We start from the raw sequence: 18,282 nt of genomic DNA on the forward strand, positions 1-18,282 counted from the left end.
CAGCAGATGTCTAATACCACCCAATGTGCTCTTTTGTTCAAATTGAATGAGTATATATCCTTCCATGTACATCACTGAAGCACTGTTTTGGTTGAAAAATCTTTGAATGAACAAGATGTCTACAATCAGATATGACAGAATAAACCATACTCTGGAACACTACAATTCCTGAAAAACATGAGTTGTCTCCATACGTACTAACTTGGAAAGGTGTGCATACCCTTCTAAATGAAGAGTGTCTTTATCTGTGTGTCACATTAATTTGCAGAGCACAACTGCTTACCTTTTTTTTGGTTAATGTTTACACACACAGATTGAAATATATGACTTTGGAAAAATCAGAAAAGATAGAAATCAAGCTTTTGGTTGTGATCCCTAAGAGGAGTATTGCCCTGGTTGATGGGATAGTGGTTACTCAACTTAACAATATTTACATTTTAATTTTACTTGAAAATTAAAGTTATTTCAAAAATAAGAAAATAACCTCAGGTATTCTGGTAAAAGTTTTCAGAAGGATTTCAGAAATACACTTGAAAAGCTATGAAAAGATGTATAGGACACACCAATTTCTTTGAAACAATTCAACTAAAATAAACTTTTCTTGGCCACCAAGCACTGTGTTATCCAAGGAGACCGGTAAGAAATTATCCCTGCCTTTCAGGAAATCATGAACTGTAAACCTTTCAGCATGTATCATTTGCAAATCCAACTGGACTCTGATTGATTCCTTTTAGTTCCTATACTTATGAAATTTTTAAAATGAATTTTTTAAAAAAGGAAAACCAAATATAGAATGAAGGTGTTTGATGAAATGGCTAACAAGAGGATAAGAAAGAGGACACCTGCAGGGCTCTGGTTGCCTGGCCCAGGTCCTGGCCCATGGTGGGTGCCAGATCCATGGGTCCCCCTTACCCCCGGGGGCCCTGGTTGCCTGCTCTGGGTCCTTGACCCGTCTGCATGGTAGGTGCTGGGTTCATTAGCCTCAGGGGATGGGGATCCAGCAGGGCCTGGGTTGCCTGGTCCAGGTCCTTGGATCACCTGCGAGGTGGGTGTTAGATCCAGGAGCCTCGGGGTCAGGGGTCTGGCAGGGCATGGGTCGCCTGGGTTGGGTCCTTGGCCCACCTGTGAGAACTAGTCCTCCTCAGTGGAAAAGATGGAGTAGTGGACAGCTGGCCCAGATTCGCATGGAGGATATGGCAGCCCATTGAGCCCTGCAGGGGACGTATGTACCATCCCAGAGGAAGGGGGTACAGAACAAATTGGATAACTACCCCAGCCAAACGATAATATGAAATATCTGGGCAAATGGAGACTCTGAAGTTAACTATGTCAGCCAACGGACATTGAAAGTGTTCCCCCATCCTTAGATCGGTGAAATCAATAACATTTCAAAACTATCAAAATCACCTGGGCAGAACCCTCAGAGTATGTGCCACATTGGGACTGTGGGTTGATATCGGGTGGCCATTCCCCATCCCTGGGGTACTGGAGCAGTTGGGAGGCTGGGTGTGGCTTCTCCTATAAACCCTCCCCGACTGCCCCAAAACAAGAAGAGATAGAAAATTTTGAAACAATGATCACACCCACTTTTCCTTAATGCTTGATCCATCCCACTCTGATCTATTATGCTGACATCATCTAAAGTCAAAAATAAATAAAATTAAAAAAAAAGAAAGAGAACCCATGAAAAGGGAAATCTGCTTCACCTTCCTGAGTTTCGTTGGTTAATCTTCACCAACAAAACTGGGCTATGGCGTTATACTGCATATCTAAATACTGTATATACTGTAGGGCGCCGTCAACTGTAGAAACCTCTCAGATCTTAACACTTTTAATTTCCAAAAAGTAAACACTAATAATACATTGGATAGAGGTAAGAAATTGTAAAGGAAGATGCTAACATCTGTGAGGTAATGAAAACACATCACAAAATGTCTAAAAGGCAGAGGTTAAGAATAAATTTGGTTTCTCCCCTGAAGTTATTATAAGTATACTGAACTTGGTCTATTTATATTGCCAGTCTGAATTCAGAAAATTCTACTTTATTCTAAATGAGTATTCCTCCATAATCTTCAAAATAATATTTCATTTTGTCAGAAAAGTATTCCAAAGGATATATTCCTTATCAGTCATGCTCCCCAAGGATCTAACGAACTACCTTTTACTCCAGCACTAAAGATCAGGCAGAATTACTTGAGAGCAGCTCACCTTTTACGTGGGGGAAAATACTCACATTGAGTACAGCAGATGGATGCGGATCAAACATTACATGTAAAATCTGTCGGCAGTGCAGATGGTCTCTGTCTAGTCTCGCAGAACGACTGAAGGGGCAAGTGTCAGTGTTTACTGCCACACTGTATTCTTGAAATCACTTCAAGTGGTTTGGAAAGCTCCTTGAATTCTGAATTTAATTATCCTACTAAGACTTTTTTTTTAAATTCAGGAAACACGTATACTAACCACATATTGTTTTATATAATGCATTAAATGAAACTCCCTGCCCGGAACAGCAGCTCTGAGTCCTCTGAGGTGTTACTACGCTGCATTTGTAGCTGGCTAATGCTCATCCAAGGATGAGGTGTGGAGTTACAATCACATGAAGACAAATCCAGTATTATACAGTCCAGACTTTTATTTCCCATTTATTATTGTCCAACCTTTTTTTTGTTTGTTTGTTTATGCCCAGACCAGTTATTCCTAACATTAATAGTGAATTTATTCTTAATTTGAGGACCCGGCACAATAGCCTAGTGGCTAAATCCTCACCTTGCATGCGTCAAGATCCCAAATAGGTGCCTGTTTGTATTCTGGCTGCTCCACCTCCCATGCAGCTCCCTGCCTGTGGCCTGGGAAAGCAGGGAAGGATGGCCGAAAGCCTTGGGACCCTGCACCCATGTGGGAGACCCGGAAGAAGCTCGTGGCTCCTGGCTTTGGACTGGCTCAGCTCTGGCCATTACAGCTACTTGGGGAGTGAACCAGTGGGTGGAAGATCTTTTTCTTTGTATCTCCTTTTTGTATATCTGCCTTTCAATAAAAAATAAAACAAGTCCCCCCCGCAAAAGTCTTAACTTAAAATTAAAGCTAGAAATTACCAGTAAACTCTAGTAATCCATTAGAAGAATCTCATCGTCTTACCTGGTGAAGTTTAATGGACATACGGATTCCAGGAACTACTACTTTTCTTAGCAATTCCATGTCAGCAAAGATCCATTCATCTCGAATTGAAGAAATACGGAAATCTCCCTTAAATAGGGCATGCAATCCATAGAGGAATGACTCTAAATTACTGTTAAGATTGAAGATAAAAGTTCACATATTTTGACAAAGATCATTTATAAACCTGATTCTTATATCACCAGACACAGGGCCTCTTTGGCGTGGGACCCTTGTTTAACAAAAGTGTAACAGTGCTCACTTCGGCAGCACATATACAAAAGCATAACAGTGAGTTCACAAAATCAACAGGCAAAGATCTGTATGTTAAATTACAGGGAGGCCTAATGTAAAACTTGTGATAATCATATAAGAAATATACAATGTGGTATTTCTTGACTCTAATTCACTTGAATGTATATGTAAGGAAATTTAGTCTGAGTTTAAGAATCTAATATAGATAACTACATGTACTGTATAAAGACTACAATGAAAGGTGGAAAAACAGATGTAAATGGAGAGTCTAACCAAACTTCATTGGAGAATTATATTTTAAAATGTCTTAAATGCATTAAATCATCATTATTAAGCATCTACTCTATAGAGAATTTTAAATTCAATTATGGAAACCAGCTGAAACAACTACATATAGCCAAAAGATACACAGAAATAAAACGTCTAGACTTCTCAATAAATTAGTCTAAAATGAATGATTTCAAGTTTAGGTTATACTGCTTCCCATTCTTGCTTCTTGCAAACAGAAATGCCTTCTTTACCTGGACATATGGTGAGATGCAGTCCCCAAAGCTCTCCGTCCAAGAACACAAAGTCCATAACAAAGAGTCACCAGGGACGAATCCTTGTCCACGTCCAGTGGCTTTAAAAAACACGGATCAGTAGTTATTTGAAAAGAATTTAAGTATTTAACATATCAAAGATATGTCAATAGTATGTCAGATAAAAGTAAAGAACTCAATTAGATTAGAATGATTTTGTGTTTCCAGGTAATGTGCAAGTCAGAATGCTGCCTTGCAAGTCAAAAGTCTAGACGTGCACTGTCCAATAGAGTAACTACTAAGCAGATGAATATTAAATTTAAATTTGAATCAATTAAATCTAAATACACCTTTAAAAAAATCAGTTCTTTAGTTGTGCCAGCCACATTCCGAGCACTGAACAGCTGTACGTAATGTTATACATTTTCATCACTATAAAAATTTCTATTAAGGCAGCACTGGACTAGATTTCCTATTTGAACAAAAATGTTGTTTTCTTTGGGTCTGGTGAACAAAGTGAGAACTCAGACTTTTTAAGGACAAGATTTTGGAAAACAAGGCCAGTAATTTGAATTTGTATATGCAGACATGCAGGCTACGGGTGAAGGCAGTAAGTTTAGGAGACTGCAAATGAAATGATAGAGGCCACTGTTTTGAACTTGTTTTCAAAGAGCTGGCTGACCCAACCTTGCCACTCACACAGGTGCTCTTATCCAGAAGATGAGAGAGGAAAGCCTGGGGACAGTGACCTCACAATAACAAAAAACTGGATTCCGTGAACAGCAAATGGAGGAAACAAACCTCACCTTTGCCCTTCGGGAAGAACAATACTCAATCCAGTTGAGGTAAATCACACAGAAACTCTCCCTGGATATGCCTGCGAGTCGATGGTCATAGTCTTCATCAATGTTCGGATTAAATGTCGGATCTACATCGACGTAATTCCGATCTGCACACAGACGTAGTCCTTCCTGCATGGTCTCATTAGCTAGCCACTCTTCTAATTTGGAGGAGGTTGTAACGTAATAAATTATACCCTAAGAAGAAAAAGATAAAAACAAACCCAGGTTACAATTTGAACTAACTCCAATTCTTCAATGAAACAGATTCTAACTGTTTCTACTTATAGCATGATTCAAAAATACTTCACTCTGCATACCTTTTCAGAGTGCTGCAACAGGGGTCAGTGTTAGAGTGTAGTAAGACAAGCTGCTAATGACACCAGAACCCCATATGGATGTAACTTGATGCCTGGTTGGTTGACTTCTGATCTAGCTCACTACTCGCATGACTGGCAAAGCAGTGTAAAATGGCCTAAGTACATGGGTCCCTGCACCCTTGAGGGAGACCCAGAAGAAGCTCCAGGCTCCCGACTTAACCCTGGCCCAGCTCCAGCCCTAGGCCTGGCTGTTGCGGGCATTTGGGGGTCTCTTTCTTTCTCCTCCAAACTCTGCAACTGGGAAAAAAAAAGAATGCTACAACAAAGCATAGGCCTTTATGGAAGAAGAATCACTTAATATATAAAATCACAGTCATACATTCAGCAAGGCAACTTCAAAATAATTGTAGTCTACTGATTCTAAAGCTTCGGGTTTGGACAACTTTGTAAGAGGTGAAAAACCTTCACTGTGGTGTACTTGGTTTGAAAAATCTGTCAAAGCTATTAAAACCATCCAGTGATCTTAGGTTACGTTACAAAAATAGAGCTAATCATATATATTTAGAAGCAGAGGTACAACATTTTGTCCCTAGGCCTCTGTCACACATACACACAATGCTGTAAAGGCAATTTCTCTGGCTTCCTGAGGTTGGATTTAACCAAACATTAAATGGAAAACTCATTCGCTCTAACTAGCATAGCTAAGGTGGCACTTGGAAGTTGCAACACAAAACACGGAAAATTTCAGATGCAAGCCATTAAAACTGACCTTGAAACTACTGGCTTTGCCTGGAAACCCCAAATCACAAGCATGTGGTATTTCTGGAAAAATTTTAGCAAAAACAGAGTATCATGTACAATGAGGATTAGTCATGTCCAATGAGAGACTGTATTTGGCCCTCAGGTCCTGGGAGGTAACCCTTGGAATGTTCTGCCTGGATATTCCTGTTAAGCGGGGAGCCTGGAACCACATAGTTAACTTGACCTCCAGTCATACCAGAGACTTAAACTGGCCACATAGGTAGCTAACCATGTCTACAAGGCTGTGCTACAACTAAACTGTACACCAAGCACAGGGAAGCCTCCCTGACAGGCAAGATCTGTCCTGCCACTCCTTGCTGCTGGAAGAAGTAAGTTAGCAGCACAACTCCACTGGGCGAGAACTAGAGGCCTCCCTCCTGGATGTCTATGCACACTGCCCAGGTGGGCCTATCTCTCTGGCTAATTTTAATCTGTACTCCTGTAATAATGTCAGTATAATGAATAATGATGGCTTTGCTGAATTCTTTGAGTCCTTCTAGCAAATTACTGAGAAGAACCAGTATTCTTGAGGAACCAGAAATTTCAGCTGATGTAAGAAGTAACAGTGGTCTTGGGAAGTTCTTGTTGGAAATTCTGTGAAGCAGAGGTTAAAAGCAAATAAATGCTCAGGAGTCATATCTTGGTATTAAATCCCAAACTCTACATGCTAGAGGCCAAGCAAGGAAATTTAAATTACTTATAAAACATGCAAATGACACTTCTTTAGAGAATTATATAAAACACACATATGTATATATTCCTTAGCAAAATGCTCAAAACATAGAAGCTGTAAACTAGCAATTATCATTAATGTACAAACATCCTTGATTTTCAGTGAAGAAACAGCCAAGAAAATGTCATTCGGTAGGTTATTTTTACTGTCTCTTTTGGATGCTAGATAATTTCACCACTATTTGCAGACAAAGCACAAGTTAAGACATACATACAACATGCCAACACACAAATAGAGTCCTTAAAAAAGTTTATGGAGAAACAAAATTAAAAGGTATATCGGGGCTAGGCATTTTTCCTAGTGAAGAGACTGGCTATGTACCCATGTCCCCTATTAGATGCCTGAGGTCACATCCTGGCCCCTGCTGATGTAGACTCTAGAAGATTCCAGCTGACAGCTCCAGTAGTAGGGTCCTTGCCAACTCTGCGGGAGAACTGGATGAGCTCCCAGCTCCTCAATCTCTCAAATTATTGAAAAAATTTTTATAAAGAGCTTAGTTTGTTTTGGTATAGAAGTCTTTGAAATTCAGGCTTTTTTTTTTCATGACTTCAAAAATTCTTATTTGCATGGATTTCAGTTATTATGCCAAACCAAACATCTTTTAGTTCTATTTTCCTAAACTGCTAGAGGTATTCTCAAGTACGTCTTTCCAAAGAAGAATCTTCATTATCTCAAGATCTAAGGAGGAGCATACCTTGACATAGTAAGTGGTGAGTACTTTCCGAAGATCAAAGACTTGCAGCATAGAAGCAGCACTGTTATCAGTGATGCTATAGCCCTCTAGAATATATTTGGTGACAATTACTTCCCAGGCTAGCCAGCGCTGGCTAAATGCAGCATTAAATGAAAGCACATGAGGAATATGGCCAGGTTCACAACAGCAAAATCCTTCATCTTCCTCTACACCTTCGGTAATGGCCTCCACTTCCCGTTGTTGACAGTAGGTGCCTTAAAAAAGAAAACAAAGGGGGGCAGGGGAGTAGAGAGAAGCAGAGATTATTATACAGGAGTAAAAAATATGAAGTGGGGAAAATGTCTTGACACATGGATTTAGAAAAAATATACACAGCACAGTAACTAAAAGTTCACAACTGATTTGTCTTGAAGACTCATTAAAATTATTGCAAATTCCAGAAAATAAGTGTATTACATATTTATCTACAAAATCACAATGTACATTAGAACATTAAAGGATGTGCGAAATTTGTGCAGTGAATAAATCTATTTAACTCTAAATGATTTCCTACTGGGTTTAAAAATGCATTCCTTTGTAATGAAGGTCAAATCAGTAAGTAAAGGTAGATTTCTTCAAAGTTTTACTTAAAAAAAAAAAAAAGGAACAGTGGGGTAAGAATGGAGTCTTCTCAGGCAAACAGTAATACAGACATACATGTAGAACCCAGAACATAAAACAAGGCATGCATAAATATACACACACAGACGAAATATACCTACACAGTATATATAAATATACATTGGCAGTATACATACATATGCACGTATAGGGTATGTGCAGTCTCACAGTTTCTCACAAATACTGGAAATTAAATCTAATCAGACAATTTCTGGCATCTCTTGAGAAGACTGCATTAAAATGCTTTTTTCGTTGAAGTCTACAAAATAGAAGAAATCCTACTAACTGCTTTCTAATACTTAAATGAGTTCCAAAAATGAAAAGGAGGCGGGGCTTGTGAGTGGTACTTCAGAAAGCACTTAAGTTTCTGATTATTCTAGAATTAGGGAATTTTTATATATAGTCATAAGTCAAATTACAGTTATCTTGATGCTTAGTCAAATTTTCACATTAGTAGTTAGTAGGTTGATTTGTGACAAGCCTCGAGAAACGGCCTCCTTCTATCCATTCGTAGAGTAGGTCAGGGGCCACAGAGCTAGTCAGCGCCGAGAAGGACTCCTTAGACCTTAGTAGCGGCAGAAGTAGTAGTATGTAATCTTAGAACTATCTCTTAGGTTTTTTTTCTTATTACTTCATTTTACTCATTTTGTCATTTTCCCAGGAACCTGATGAAGGATTTTTAAGTTAGGATATAACACAATGAGATCTACACTGGGGGTGGATCACAGCTGTGCATAGAGAAAGCCAGTGGCAACAGGGAATTCGGAAGTTTTGACATTTATACTCAAGGGTGTCTTTTACAGAGTAGTAAAATAATACAAACAGGGTAAATGAATTACAGCACACTATTTTTACTGAAAATTGCTTTCAACCTCAGCATGCCTACAATGTATTTTTCTCCAAAAGTAAAGTCAATACGGGAAATTAATACTAGAAACCAAAAAAATTGTTTTTTGAAACTTGGAAACAAATTATAGAATATTCATAAGGAACTATTACCTGTATTAACTACATCTTTAAGTCACTTCACAGTAAATATTACTGGTAAAAATAAAAGTATCATAAAAGCTAGACATATTAAAAATAACAGGAAAAAAACAAAATAATCCAATTTGCATACCAAATTTCTCACATGTAAAGTTTGATTCAGGAAACTACATGGTAGAAGTAACATTTACAAATGAGAAATTAACATAAAACCTATTTTGACACAGAAAAAACCTGATACTTAAAACATTCATAAAATTACATGCAAAACAGTCTTGAAAGTATCAGTAAATAAAAATGGGAAAAATATGAGTTTATTTTTGCTAAACATTGTTTAAAATTAGCTAGCCTCAGGAGACAAATACAACCAAAGAAAGTAAATTGGCTGAATGGAGTGAGTTCCAGCAAACGCCAAAGAAAATAACATGGGCCAACATGTCATAGTGGGAAAAGCCGCCACCTGTAATGCTGGCATCCCAAATGGGTGCCAGTTTGGGTCCCAGCTGCTCCACTTTCAATCCAGCTCCCTTTAAAGGCCTGGGAACAGCAGTGAAGTATGGCTCAAGTCCTTGGGCCCCTGCCATCCACATGGCAAACCTGGCAGAAACTCTTGGTTCCTGAGTCAGGCCTGGCTCAGCCAGACTATTGTGGCCATCTCAGAGTGAATTAGCAGGTGGAAGATCTTTCTCTTTCTCTGTAACTTTGACTTTCAAATAAATAACCTGACAAAATCAAAGAAAGAATGTTGCCAATGATCACAGCAATATCTGAGCAGGAATGCAATCACATTTCATGAGTTTTAGAATGAAGGGAAAGGAGAAAAGAGGTTATTCAGTTCCATTACTTAACAACTCCACGTAATTATAATAAGAGTATTAATTACTGTGATAGTGCTGAATACATAATGATGAATGAAGCAGATAACCCTAACCCTAACCTTGCGGAATTTATAGCATGGAACAAAGGCTAGCAAACTTATTCTCATATTTTCCAAAGAGTTTTTAAAAAGATAACCACAACAACACAGAACAATGTGCAAGTCAGAAATATTTACTATTTGATTCATAACGGAAGTTTTATCACTCACTGGCCTACACAAGAAATAAGCTTTAAAGAAATAAGCAGAGAAACATAAAATTATAACTATGTTAAATGCTAAAGAGGATAATTAAAAATTAGCGGGTACTTTCTGGGTAGAGATAAGGGGAATAACAGTCCTTACAAGAAAGTGAAAGAAGGTTAGGGGGAATGGGGCAACAAATGACAACAAGTAAAGCCATTTGCAAAGCCAGCATCCCATAAGGGCACTGGTTCATGTCCCGGATGCTCCACTTCTTATTCAGCTCCCTGCAAATGTGTCTGGGAAAGCAGTGGAGGATGGTCCAAGTCCTAGGGCCCTTGTATCAACATGGGAGACTAGAAGAAGCTCCTGGCTCCTAGTTTTAAGCTGTCCACTTGTGAAGTGAACCAGAAGCTGAAAGGCTTTTTCTCTCTTTATGCAATTCTAACTTTTAAATAAATAGATAAAAAGCTCTCTCTCTCTCTCACACACACACACACACACACACACACACACACACACAATCAGGAAGTTCTGGAAGGGGTAGGTGATGTGCGCTGGTTTTCAGTTGAGTCTCAGAATTGCACAGCCAGGGAGTACTCATGGAGAGGCAGCAATAAATGCCCATAAGGAAAGAACAGGGTATTCTAAAGGAGGGACCAGTAAGGACTGAGTGAAGGAATTACAAATGAATAACAGACACCAATGTTCACTTATCTGAGTGCTGCAGAGGTAGTGTTATTTCTAGTGAACAGAGTAACTTGCAGGAAAGTGCTTGTTTTCCTAACATAAGCAACACACAGCAAAGGCACAGGCTGCCTCACTCATCACCAGGACGAGTCCAGATGTTTCCCATATTAGAAAGACAGCCAATAACAGCATGATGATGTTCCTCTGTAACAAGTGTGTTAATGCTTGTAAGTTGCTCATGTGCAAACACCAAACTGACGTTTCCAAATGACAGAGTTTCTTTTGTTTAAACAGCTTTGTCTCTTAGTACATGAAATTGAAGAGGGCTAGTGGGAGGGAAGTATGTGGAGCTAATTCCTTATGAGGTTTTGTTTTGGAGTCAGGAAAATATTTCGGAACGAGGGATGGCTACATAACACTGAATGTACTAAATGCCAGATTAAATCATTATACTTTATTCATTTTATTTGACTTTCATACTCGGTTTACTATCTTTGCTTCACCCAAAAACACAGCAAAGACCTACTGTCTTAGCAAATCTGTGCAAAGAGTCACAAAAACAGCTAGTAGGAGACCAAGAAAAAAAAGAAGTAAAAGAAAATAAACCACTATGTGCAAGGTCACAATTCAATTATACATAAATGATACTGGTTTTAGATACGATGCCATCCCATGAAAACAATTCTTTGAATATGGAATTTGAAGGGGAAAAATATAATAATTAGTGCTAACTGTTCTTATTCTAGTCTCAAACACAGAAGTTCATGAACACTTGGATGTTTCCAGCATACACTATGGAAGTAATGTTTCCAGCATACACTATGGAAGTAAGTGGCGAGTGTCTCACCTCTGAATTCCAGCCCCCGAAGCTGGAAGGTGACCAGACCGTTGCCTATCTCTATCAGGTGCACCAAGGCATTGAGATAGTCGGAGGCCAGGATGAAGCAGTCTCCTGTGCTGTAGTTGCCCCACCGTCCCAGCAGCAAGTCTCCACACAGACTGTGTTGTAGGGATCGGGTTAAATGTTCATAGAAGATGGAATTCAGATTGTTGTCATCTGACCCTATAAAAACGGATTAAAACGATAATTTTCTCCTAAATCTCCTCTGTATCAAAAAACAAGTTTGCTAAAAAAAAATTAACATTAACTTTGTTAGGTTGGATGACAATTGCTTGATAAGGAAAATAACACACAACTGCAATCATTAAGTAAAAATGAAATAGGAAGATGGGGAAAGTTTTGAAATTTAGACTTCGAAGTCACAGAACCTCTCTGAATCTATAGCTCCCACCATGAATCATGGGAAGCCTTTTCTAAAAGGCAAAATTTGTCATTTTTTTTCAGCCACAATTAAAAAGATATTCACATAAGCTTGAAGACAATGTTTTACCATATACATGTTAAGATTGAGGTCTTTTTTTTAAAAAAAAAGCACTTAGTTCTTGCATTTTAGAAGGAAAAACACTACAAATTCATTTCTCATTGAAAATATGCACATGGCTCATAGTTTTGCCCAACAAGGCTGAAAATTAAAGTGCTCCGATGGCGCCACAGTATGCTATTGCCTGATTAAACAACTAAAGAAAAAGACTTGGATTCTTTTAGACAAAAAGCTGAAGAGAGAAATGCGGGAATTTAATCAGATGAAATGTAATGATTTTTCTACATCTTTAACAGCCATAATTTATGAATCATTATTAATATTTAAAGAAGGGTGTCTTATAAACAAAATTATGCAAGAAAATGGGAAAGGAATTCAAAAGAGAAGAAAAAGATTACTTGGTAAAAGATGTGGGTAAAAATAATACAAAATTTGATTGAACAAGACATTCATTCCAAATCAAAGAGAAGTTAGTTGAGAATACCCTGGTTAACATTAAGTAAAATAAATTGAACACAAAGAAACAGTAGTGAAGAACTACAAAAACTGGATGTTACGATTATCTGTAGTGGAAAAAAAAAAAAGATAAAACATTGCTCAGTAAGTGAGCTGGCCATCTGCAGGAGCACCCCCACTACAGCAATGCTGTATACATGAGCACCAAATTAGAGTTGGAGGATGGGAAAATATTCCATCCTTAATGGGCACTTCAAACTCACTTTTCTGTAGTTCGGTTTCTCAGATGGGTATGAGCCATCTGAAGGTATTTGTAAGTTAAATGATACAAACACTATAGTCTATTTGGGAGAAAAAATTTCTTTTTCTCAATTAATACTCTAGCATTCTGGTTGACATGCTAGTCTCTTACAATTGGGACAGAATATTCACTTTCTCTGTATCAAATTAATACTGGTGGAACAATAAAATGATGCTTCCCAAATGACAAAACTAAGAACCAGAATTCAGACAGTGCCAACACCAAAGCACCATCTGCAAAAATCCCTATCTTGGGAGGATACCTGGCCTCTCAGATGGCATACCCATAACAGAATTAACTAAACAAAATTAAGCTTATAGTTGCCTAAATGTTTGGCAATGGGTAGAAGCAAACTCATCAACAAAACATGTAATGGTCTGGATGAATAATTTACCACAATATAGCCTTTTTGTTTTTAATTCATAATTTGTATCACCTTGGAATTCTTAGACATTTTTAACAGGGTACATAAACACAGAATAAACTAATCATGACAATTAGCCTTTCCATTTCCCATATTTCTGTTTGCAGATTAGCAGCAACTCTCCTTCAGCTCTTTCTTAGATAACCTTAATGTTGATTGTAGTCACCCCCACAGTACTGTAGAAGATAAGAACATGCTACCTACCTCTTGTTCCAGGTATTCAATCTTCTCGCCTCCTCACACCTTGATCTCTAGTGCAAATTCAAACTATATCCCCCACCCTACTTCCTCCACACACATATATTTTTTTAGGGTTTCCCTTTTTACACATCTCGCCAGCCTCTGTTCTATTTCTGAAACACAGCCATTTTAACTGCAGTGAGATGATGTCTCATGCTAGCTTTGATTTGCATATTCCTCATGGCTAGTGATACCCAGGAATTTTCCACGTATGTGTTGGCTATTTCTAATTCTATAGAAATGCCTACTCAGACCCTTTGCCCACTTAGGTATAACTTTGCAAGTATTTTCTATCATTCTGATGAGTGCTCTCTTTCTGGGCTGAAGCTTCTGTCTAGCTCTGCTCTTGCTGTCTGTGCTTTTGGGGTCTTAGTGTGCCAGTGCCTCCTTCAAACAGTCCTCAGTCTTACACTGAGATCTCCGATCTACTTTGACTTGAGTTGATTTTTGCATAGGAAGAGAAAGAAGTAAAAATTTTGCACACAGGGATATCTAGCTTTCTCAGCATTTACTGAAGAGACCATCCTTTCCAAAAGGTACGTACGAAGCATCTCTGTCAAAGATCAGTTGGCTATAGATGAATGAATATATTTCTGGGATTTATATTCTGTTCCTGCAGTCTGTGGTAGTTTTTATGCCAGTACTATGGGCTTTTTTTTTTTTTTTAAGCAGTAACTTTGTATTTTGTTTTGACATCAGATAATGTGACACTTTCTGCTTTGCTCTTTAGGTTGAACATTCTTCACCTATTTGGGATCTTTTGTGCCGTCATATAAATTTTAGGACTTTTTTCTAGTTCTGTGAAGAATGCCACTGTTACTTTGATAGGAAGTACAACTAATTTGCAACTCCTTCATGTTTATATGGACATTCTTACAATACTAAAGCTTCCAACCATGGTCATAACATGGAAGGTCTTCCTCTTCATCTTCATTAGTGTTTTAAAATTTTCATTGTAAAGGTCTTGCAGATTCTTGGTTAAATGCATTTCAAACTATTTTACTTTCTGTAGCTATTATGAATTGGACTACTAACTTTCTCAGTGAGTTTACTGCATAAAGAAATGCCAACTGATTTCTGTATGCTAATTTTGTGTCCTGCAACGCTGTTTATCTATCGGTTCTAACATTGGTTGGTAGGGTCTTTTGACTTCTGATTTTCACGTCAGCTGCTAACAGGGATAATATGACTTACTCCTTTCCTGCCTGCATGTCTTTTATTTGTTTCTCCTGCCTACTCTCTGGCCAAAACTCCCATAACTATATTAAATAGGAATGAGGGAGAGTGGACCTCCTTGTGTAATTCTACAGACTAGAAAAAATGCTTTAGCTTTTCCCCATTCACTAAGATGCTGACTGTGGGTTTGTCACACACAACCTTTACTCTATCGAACATATCCCTTCTATTTTTAACTTGTTCAAACCATGTTTTTAAATCATGGATATCACACTGACCAGTTTTAATTTAGACACTTTCTATTTTTTAACCTATATAAGAATAGTCTTTAAATTACTTTTTAAGAAGCGATTTAGAACGTATCTCGTAAAAGAAATTATGTACAGCGCAAGTGTGGATTGGGTTTGGGGTGTGCTTGTGAGAACCAGGTGTAGGTGTAGGACGGGCTGGGCTAGGTCTCCGCCCCTGCTCAGCCATGTGTGAGCTGTGCCTGGATGTGGACCAGGCTTGGCTGGGCTATAACACCCAACAGTATTAACCAGAATGGGTGAAGGACAGTCAGGAAAAGCCACTGCTCCTGCCAGGACATGAGGTGGACTAAGTAGGACGAGTCCATTGACCTACTTATGGCTGCAAGATCTGACATTGGGAGAGATTCTGAAGCAGGAGCTTGGGGAACTCCTCTGTCAGGACTGTGTCCCTGCAGGTGAGCACAAGAACCACAATAGGGAGCAGACCAGACCAAGCCAGGAAATGGTACCTACTGGCATACAGTTGGCTCAGGTTGGGGGCGAACCAGGCTGGGCCAGTTCTTATCACCCACTGGTGAATCTGAGCATCAGAATGAAGTGTGGGTTCGGCTGAGCTGTGTCATAGACAAGCCAGCTCACATGAAGGCCAGGATTGGGGGCTGGCTGGGCTGGGCTAAGTTGTAACCCCCACAAGCGTGAGCTGGAATTGGGGGTGGGCTGGGCCCAGCTAGGCTATAGCACCCATTGGCAAATTCCAAGGTGAGGCGGGCCATGCCAGACTGGACCACAGCACCCAACCAGTACATATGAGACGTAGTGGTTGGGAGTGGCAAACCTGGTAGGGGAGCTGTATGGGACTCCCCTGCTAGATTACCACTCCCACTGGTGAGCATGAGAGTTGGGATGAGGGCAGACCAGGGCAAGAAAAGGTACAATACCTGTTGGCCTCACGTGAGCTGGATCAGGGGAAAGCCAGGATGGGCTGACTGTTCCAACTGGTGCATGCTTAAGTCAGAGTGGGTGTGGATTGGTTGGGCTCTGCTGCAGCATCAGCTGGCAGATGCTGGCACAGGGGCAAATTCTGTCAAGTTAAACTGCAGAACCACCTGGCGAGTGCAGGATCTGGAAGTGGGAGTGGGCCCATTAGGGAAACAGTGGACACCTCCCTCTTGAGTTGTCACTCTGACTAGTGAGCAATAAGAACTGGGACTGGGGCAGGCATGGCTAGAGAGAGTGGTATCCGCTGGCACATGTGCGGGCTGGATAGTGGTGCTGGTTGGGTTGAACTAGGCTTCAATGCCCACCGACAAGATTGAGAGCTGAATGGGATGTGGGATAGAGTCTGCAGAGGATACCTGGTACCACAATAGAGGATGGAAGACAGAACAAATTGATCAAATGCCCCAGCTAAGTGTTGGCAGTGAATAACTGGGCAAACAGAGACTCTAAGGTGGACTATGTAAACCAGTGGATTCTGCAGTGATTTCATTGTGCTTGGAGTAGTGAAATTGGCAGTAACACAAAATTGTTGAACTATCGAAACTTCCTGAGCAGGACCCTCAGAGCATGCCCCACAGTGGGGAGCCTGGGGTGGTGCTGGATGGCTGTCCTCCATCCCAGGGTGGAGAGGTGTTTGGGAGGTTGGGTGTGGTTTCTCCACTTATCTTTCCCCTTCCCCCAGATACAGGAAGGAAAAAAAGAGCATGTGGAAATGGTGATCACAGCCACCTCCTGTAGCCCTTGACTCTAATTAACTATGTAAAAACCATCAAAAATTAAAATAATTAATAAAAAAATAGATAATGTAAGTTAAAGACATAGCTATATTTTGTAAAAAAGCAAAATAAAATAAAGGTATTTTGTTTTAAGTACTATTTAAAACTATACAGGATTATGAACAAGTTGGGAATGAATAAAAACATATGCCTGTAACGTAGATCCTTGCTCTTTCCTAAGTACTCACACGTAGAGGTATTACCTGGGTTTCTATCAAGTTGGGAAGCCAATCTTGTATTTGAATGATCCACTCGTTTCGTGCTAATGGGGACAAAATAAAGCATATTTAGTAACTTTCTTTATATTTTAAAATTGTTTAATAATTAAGACACTAGCTTACAAGTAAAACAAATATTATTACTTTGTGAAAAGCTCTGTAAAAAAAAAAACAAAAACCAAAAACCCTGTGATCTGTTAACAATAAAACCTGTCAGTGTGCTTTGGGGAGCAACATTATTTTTACAGTGTCTGTACACCATATAAAACAGCACTTTTGTTTTCTTCCTCCTGTTGTTTATGAGCAAACTAGGGGTGAGGAAAGGCAATTCTGCTTCATTCTAAAGGACACTGGTTGTCTTGAGTGAAAGCATTTGTAAAACTGTTTGAATTGCAAGCTCAGCTAGTCGCTCTTTCCCCACTGCAATACCATTTTATTTGATCAGCCGGAGTAGAAACTGTAATTGTTTTCCAGATGTGGGCATCCATCAGGTATGTCTCAAAAACAAAAAAGCGAGTCTTGCATCTTGGAATACATTGCCCACATCTGTGATAATGACAGACTTCAAGTTTTCATGAAAAATTGAAATTTTGAAAATCTGTGTTTAGCACTAGAAGCCAGTTTTCTTTTTAGATCGATGGTGATAGAGATGCACATTTTTGAAATAAAAACTTACTTATTTTTACTGGAAAGACAGACATGCAGACGATGCTCTCCTCCGCCGATTCACGCCCCAAACGGCTGCAACAGCTGCAGCTGCGCCGATCTGAAGCCAGAAGCTTCTCTCAGGTCTCCCAAGCAGGCACAGGGTCCCCAGACCTTGGGCCGTTGACTGTTTCATCCTGGTATAAGCAGGGAACTGGATGGAAAGTGGGACCGCTGGGACATGAACCAGAATTCTTATGGGATTCCAATGTGTACAAGATGAGGACTTTAGCTACTAGGCTACTGTGCTGGGCCCCATAATGAACATATTTTCTGAAAACATTGAGTAATGAAACGTGTCAGTATTCGGAAGATTATTCAATGAACCGATACTTTCCAAGTGACCAATAAATAGTTATAAAATGATGTATAGGTAAAAGACAAGAGTATAAAATAGGTTAGTGGGGGCCCAGCATAGTAGCCTAGTGGCTAAAATCCTTGCCTAGGATGCACCGGGATCCCATGTGCACACCAGTTCATATCCCGGTGGCCATGCTTCTCATGCAGCTCCTTGCTTGTGACCTGGGAAGACAGTCAAGGACAGCCCAAGACCTTGGAACCCTGTACCCATGTGGCAGAGCTGGAGGAGGCTCCTGACTTTGGATCCACTCAGCATTGGCTGATCCACTTGGGGAGTGGAT

At 39.6% G+C, this 18,282-nt stretch overlaps 1 protein-coding gene across 5 annotated transcripts in view; it reads right to left on the reverse strand.

Moving 5' to 3' along the window:
• PCNX1 (pecanex 1) overlaps nt 1-18,282 on the reverse strand; it is a 152,115-nt gene that overhangs the window by 11,308 nt on the left and 122,525 nt on the right. For all 5 annotated transcript variants that reach the window (XM_004584432.2, XM_058655456.1, XM_058655454.1 and 2 more), the window contains 6 exons: nt 16,922-16,980; nt 11,561-11,776; nt 7,317-7,570; nt 4,736-4,966; nt 3,930-4,030; nt 3,136-3,286 (listed from right to left, as the gene is read on the reverse strand). In XM_004584432.2, the coding sequence (XP_004584489.2) occupies nt 3,136-3,286; nt 3,930-4,030; nt 4,736-4,966; nt 7,317-7,570; nt 11,561-11,776; nt 16,922-16,980 (1,012 nt within the window). The remainder of the gene's footprint in view (nt 1-3,135; nt 3,287-3,929; nt 4,031-4,735; nt 4,967-7,316; nt 7,571-11,560; nt 11,777-16,921; nt 16,981-18,282) is intronic.

This window comes from Ochotona princeps, chromosome 26 (assembly GCF_030435755.1).
Source record: "Ochotona princeps isolate mOchPri1 chromosome 26, mOchPri1.hap1, whole genome shotgun sequence".
NCBI classification, from domain to species: Eukaryota; Metazoa; Chordata; class Mammalia; order Lagomorpha; family Ochotonidae; genus Ochotona; species Ochotona princeps.